The sequence below is a fragment of the Nestor notabilis genome, unplaced genomic scaffold, assembly GCF_000696875.1.
Source record: "Nestor notabilis isolate BGI_N333 unplaced genomic scaffold, ASM69687v1 scaffold7567, whole genome shotgun sequence".
NCBI classification, from domain to species: Eukaryota; Metazoa; Chordata; class Aves; order Psittaciformes; family Psittacidae; genus Nestor; species Nestor notabilis.
The window spans coordinates 74,990-80,989 of NW_009935075.1; the positions used below are offsets into that span (position 1 = coordinate 74,990).

General features: G+C 43.3%; 1 protein-coding gene across 1 annotated transcript in view; it reads right to left on the reverse strand.

Annotated features, from left to right (window-relative positions):
* Positions 1-6,000, reverse strand: part of MAP4K4 (mitogen-activated protein kinase kinase kinase kinase 4) — an 87,156-nt gene that overhangs the window by 30,274 nt on the left and 50,882 nt on the right. Inside the window, exons 12-14 of the mRNA XM_010017646.1 lie at positions 4,925-5,011; positions 3,984-4,121; positions 732-893 (exon numbers count right to left, since the gene is read on the reverse strand). Of these exons, the coding sequence (XP_010015948.1) occupies positions 732-893; positions 3,984-4,121; positions 4,925-5,011 (387 nt within the window). The remainder of the gene's footprint in view (positions 1-731; positions 894-3,983; positions 4,122-4,924; positions 5,012-6,000) is intronic.

The window sequence follows — 6,000 nt, forward strand, 5'->3', positions numbered from 1 at the left end:
TTATGGGCTACACCTAAGTTTTACATAAAAGTTGCTTTTTAAATTCACACTGTAATTCCTACGAAATGCAGATGACAAGATCTGGAGGTTTTTCATTAGAAAATAACAGAATGACAGCAGTCACACAGCTCAGTGGTTTCAACCTCTTTTTGATTTTTCCAGGAGTGGTACAGAGCTCTATTTAGCAACTGTAGGCCTACTGACAATAAACTTGCTTTTCTTAGTCATGTTTTGTAAATCTCTCTGAAGCAGTGCTTATACTATTAAAGCCCACTTGTTTAGTTAGCTTTTTCTGCAAGAACTGAAAAAACAAAGCAAGCTTAGTTCTTTCCCGAGCACCCTTTTTGGTAGTAAATATTTTGCACAGATCAAGTTCTGAATTGTAAAAGTATACTGCAACTTTTGCCAGTGTTTAGCCCACCATTCTGCTGTTGCACAGATAATAATGAAATGCAATGGTTCTAATCTAGCTCTAACATCATATTTTTAAAAAAAAAACCACAAAAAAACCCCTAAACCCAAACTAAAAACCCCACTACCAAACCACAAATCCATCAGTTTATCGATAAGCAAAAATAGACGAAGAGCAAATGTATTGATTAAGCTGTTTTGTGTAACAGTGCTACCCTTTACATAAGATTTTCTAAGTGCCAAGATCTGCAAATTTGAAAGAAACACGTTGGGACTTCTGCATTTCCTCCAAGCTCACCAAGATTTTCTCAGGCACTTACCTGAGGCTCCATTGGCCTCTGCAGGGCAGGCTGAGCAGGTTCTGAGTTTCCATTAGAAAAGGACTCTGATCTTGAAGGCACTGGTGGCTCCAACACTTTGCCCATCTGTTTAGACTGTGCTTCAGGGGAGCCCTGATTAGTTTTTCTAAATCTCTCCTCCACCTAAGCCAAAATAAATGGAGGTTAAGCCTGGATTCAATAAAACCAATTACAGTAGAAATATGAAGATGATTACCACTTTCACTTTACCATAAAGAAACCAAATACATTTGGCAGGATTTTTTCCCTACCACTTTCACCATAACTACAAAAACACCGCGTGAACTACATCAAAGTGGCAAGTATGCCAACAGGGAAAATCCATACCAGGAAGAGTGGATTTAGAACATAGCAAGATGTGAAGTGATACGATTGTAGACCATTACGGAGCTTCTTTCTGCTTAGACTAGTTATTATCCATTAGTATTTTCCTCACAGACAATAAAAAGGATAGATGAAAATAGAAACCACTTTTCAATATAAAAGTGTATTTCCCTTACTGTAGTTACCTGCCACACTCAACCAATGGTAGTTGCTATCTGCTTTCCTATGCTTGTTTCTTTGGCAACGCAAGAAGAGATAGGATATGCTTCTCTACCCGGTAATACTGGAGGCTGTTCAGTTTTAGGTATGAAATGGTCGGGCAGGTCATCCTGTCTTTTATCAGATAGTCCCAACACAACCTCATAGGCTGCAGAGAACAGACCCAGCAGCTTGTTTCTTGTTCTCAAGGAGGTGTAGAATTGATCATACATGGACTTTGAGGGCTTGTCAAGGAGAAGACTAAGTTGGAAAGTGCTCAGTCCTCGGCGGACCATCAAGTGAGGTCCCTGTGCAGAAATGTCGCCCCTTCCAAGACTACAGCATTGTGAACAAAGTGAGAGCTACAAAGAGCAAGAGATGCAGGGAGGCTCCAGGCAGAAAGGAAATACCCTCCTATTTCCTAAGATGGTCTGTTGCTGCAACCAGGGCAGTGTGCACACTTCTGCCAGGGCAGCTGCCTCTGAGGAACATTAAACTCACAGCACTTTATCACATCATCAAAGAAAAATCATATTAGCAGCTTGGGCTGACTTCATTTGATGAAATTCTGCTCACAGTATTTGCTTTAACCCTTGTGCCTAGAGCACAAGTCCAGTACTGGGGTGGTTTCCTAATCAATCCCTAGCAGTGATGATCTGGAGAGACTGGCTGTTCATATAGCCATGTCAGAAGACAAAGGCATGTTTCCAAGACTCCTCAGCTGGGCTGCTCTCTGCTTTACAAAATTTGAGGGCAGTTAACAGTTTGCCTGTGGGAACAAGTAGACAAGTTTCTGACAGGTCTACACAAACTACACCATGTCTTGGGACAATAAGGGAGGCACACATCTTCACCATACAATCATCTTCACTACTGTGTTCAACTTCACAGAGCCATCCTTCAAAAAACAGGCCAGACTCCCTGTTATGAATAGAACAAGGAAAAGCCCCAAGTCCTTCTGTCTGAAGGAACAGGCTTCAGACGTTGATGATAGGAGGTTTCTTCCACAAAGCACAGAAACTGCATGAACCACATGTCCTGAGAACCAGGCAAGAAGTGGGAAGGAGATAGGGAGCATATCCCTGGATAGAAACAGGCCCTGTTCCAGTCATCTGACTGTTCAGACTAGAAAATGGCATTAAGCCTCACTCCTTGCTCTAAGCTCCCTGCTGTTTCCCAGAGCCAATCAATAAGTCCTCTTTCTTATATCATCATTGCTACTGCAATGGGGAAAAAAAATAGATACTATGGCTACACTTTTACCACAGTTTTTAAGGAGAGTATTACACAGCAATCCCTGGGAAGATCTGACTACTGACATAATATTTCTGCACCTTCACTTTACTCCTCCTAGCTAGAGCAATCACAAAAGAAAAAGACTATGACAAAAAACAGCTGAATCAGTAATCCTGCTGATCAGGAGTTTCTCTCCTTTTCCACTCTGAAAGGAAAATGGGAGACAAGGAGTAAATACAGTTCTGCATCCTTCCAAAGCCAGCCATCAGGCTGGACAGGAGCACTGGACTTGCACTGTGCTTTCACTGAGGTGGGCCAGGAATGCACAACAAGGACTGGAAGGCTGGTTCCATGCTGCACCACCACATACCAGACAAGTCTGAACTTCTTCCGAGAGAGACATACCAGATACTTCAACCACCAAGCAGAATGGATGAGATAGCATAAACATGGTTTAAAAAGAACTTGGACAACAGTATCTACAAGAAAGTGAGTTTGTGCTCACCAAGCCCAAACAGAAATACTTCAAAGGCAATGAAGTGCTACTGGACAAAGGTGGACTGAAAGCTATTTTATCATGTTCAACAGCCTCAAGGATTTTTTTTGTTCTTGTTCCAAAATGTATTTACCTAGTTCCTACATGCTAGTGATGAATGCCATTAAGAGCTTTGACCAGTACTGCCCAGTCTGGTGGTTTGTGGGCAGTATGGTGCTCAAGGGAAATGTACGAATAAGACCGCTGAAAGAGAGCCAAGTATGCATCGAGGAGGCAATTACTTGCTTAGCAAAGCTACCCGTGGACCAATGAAGACAGGAGACCACTCATTAAAACAAACAGTACTCTGATGATCTCAGATCGACTTGTTAGTGCCCAAAGTCCAAGAAGGCAACATCACTAAGTTTCATAAAAGCAGGGAGTGATCTCAGAAGAGAATACTTAACATTTCAAAATGAAACTAATGAGATTCAGGTTTATGTTCATGAGAAGGAAATTTCCAAGAGCACGAGCTAAAACACCAAATGTGTAAACAGGCACTGTGTGCAAGCATCCCTCCTAGGTTTGTGCTTTCCAACTGCCTCCCAGTTTCCAATTGCCAGTACTTGCCAGAGACACAGACTGCCAACCGCACCAATGCTTCCTATGAAAACATGTCTGATGAAGTGCACATGAGATTAAACGCCTGAAGTGATGCTTCCAAAACCAGGTCCCCTCAGACTGCAGCCTTCCAGTATTTCTTTCCACCCTCAAAACTCTGCACTCCAATGATTGCAGCAGAAGTACTCAGAAGTAGCCCTCAGGTTTGGAAAACAGTAGGCTACATTTTAAAATACCCTGCCCCTTATGAGTGACACTTTGGCCTCCAACTGTAGTACAGCAGAACTGCAGTCACAATGATGGCAACAGCCAGAGGCAGAGAAGCAGGCAGCAGATTCCTGCCCACAAACAGGACTTACCTCACGTGCTCTTTCAGCAGGCTCATAGTGGGATTTTGGCTCAGGGGTATGATAGCTTTGTTTGTTTCTTTCTTGCTGCTGTTGCTGCTGCTGTTGCTGCTGTTGCTGCTGCTGCTGCTGCTGCCGCCTGTGATCATGCTGCAGTGACAGGAGGTAGGCTTGCTCCTGCTGCAACTGGCGCTGGAGTCGCTCCGCCTGTCGGTGTTCCTCCATCTCTCTCCATCTGTATTCCTTTGAAAGAACACGTAATTCAAGACATGACGTTGATCATATGGTAGATAAGTCCCCACCATCCCATTAAAAATGCACCTTTCTGGTTGTTGTTGCCTTTTTTTTTCTTCTTTTTTTTTGTTTATATCATTGTTAAAGTATGCCCGAGAGCTAAGTTAGACCAATATGGCATGTGTCTCACATTGGGAAAGTTGAGTGTGTACTGCTAAGCTTGACATGATAGGAGAGTTATGCCAAAACTGATACTTATTAAAGGAAAAAACCAAACCAAACAAAAAAAAAAAAAAAAGAAAAAAAAAGAAAAAAGAGTTATTTATACTAAATCCAGTGTAAAGTTCATAAAACAATGACTTAGACCAACACTAGGCCATTGTATCCTGGGGTGGATTTACATATCATGTGTGCTTTTGATCTGCAACATAAGCACTCTAGTTCTTCACTGAATGCCAAGGTCTGTTCAGAAACTCGACCACCACACCAGAACTGTTCCACTTTAACATAAAGCCTCTTCTTACAGCCCGGAAAGCAGTGTGACCATACAGCACTTCTCATATGTGCCTGTCAGCCCACGACACTAGCATAAATGGCCTTTTAATCAAGCTCCTTTGTTGTCATACTGTCAGTGCAGCTGTGCCCGACTGAGGGAAGCCTAGGACTGGCCGGATAAATGGATCCTATAGCTACTGAACAAAACAGATACAGTGCTTTACCAGTAACATGGCCTGCTCCTGGAGCAGCTGCTGCTGTAGAATTTCCAAGTGCCGCTGCTCCTCTTCTAGCTGTCGCCTGATATACTCCTGTCACATAGAAATTACCCAGCAATAAATTTATTCAAAAGGAATGCATCAGAACCCCCTGGGTGGAACACCACACGCTACTTCCCCAGTTCAGCTTTAACGAGAAACGCACTTCAGGATGGATTAGTGCCTGCAGAACAATTTAGGAAGCCCTGCCTCCTGAGCATCGGCTTTCGGCCCCTTCTGTTCTGAAATTTGCACTCCTGCAAATGTTGCCGGTACGGGCAAGAGCTCGTTTCCATATTTTGGAAGTGGTTTCAAGAAGCAGCAAAATGCACTTGAAGGTTTTGGAAAGTTAAAACACAGCGAGTCTTGACTCAACACAGCCAATACAAAGTCACATGCAAGTTGTATTAAACATTAGTTTGTTGCACTGGTGCGATGAACTGTTAGCAACAGCTAGAGCCAGGCATAGTGTAGGCAGACCTGGAGCAAGCTCCCTGAGAGGGGCTCTGCCAAGTGCAGTTGGGACCTGCCCTGCCATCTCCCCTGCTGCCCTCACCAGAAGCTTCTCCTGAGCAGACACTGCCAGCCTTGCTGAATTATGCGATGGTTATGACACAAACAAACATCCACCAGGAAACAGATACTAGACCAAACTTGAGATCTAGCCATCTCTTCACCTGCAGCCTCAACAGGTCGAGAGGTTTAACCACTGCTTTGCCTGACCCCCTGGAAGAACTCAAACTCTGAAGCACCAAACCCAAGCTGGTAACATCCTATCATGCAATTAATGGAAGTATGTAACATGTGCATGCGCACACACACAAGCACACACACGCACACACACATTTACAGTGTATGCATAAAGAAATTAATGGATCAGTGATACAGTGATGGGAGCTATAGAAAGTCTTGTGACAGACTGATGAGATACACTGTACTGTCGTTACGCACATTGGCTGTGCCATAGTTCGGGTTAACAAAAATTCTAAGAGGGGGCATGTCTTTTCTTCTGAAAAATAAACAAATTTGAAAGTCCAGAGCGG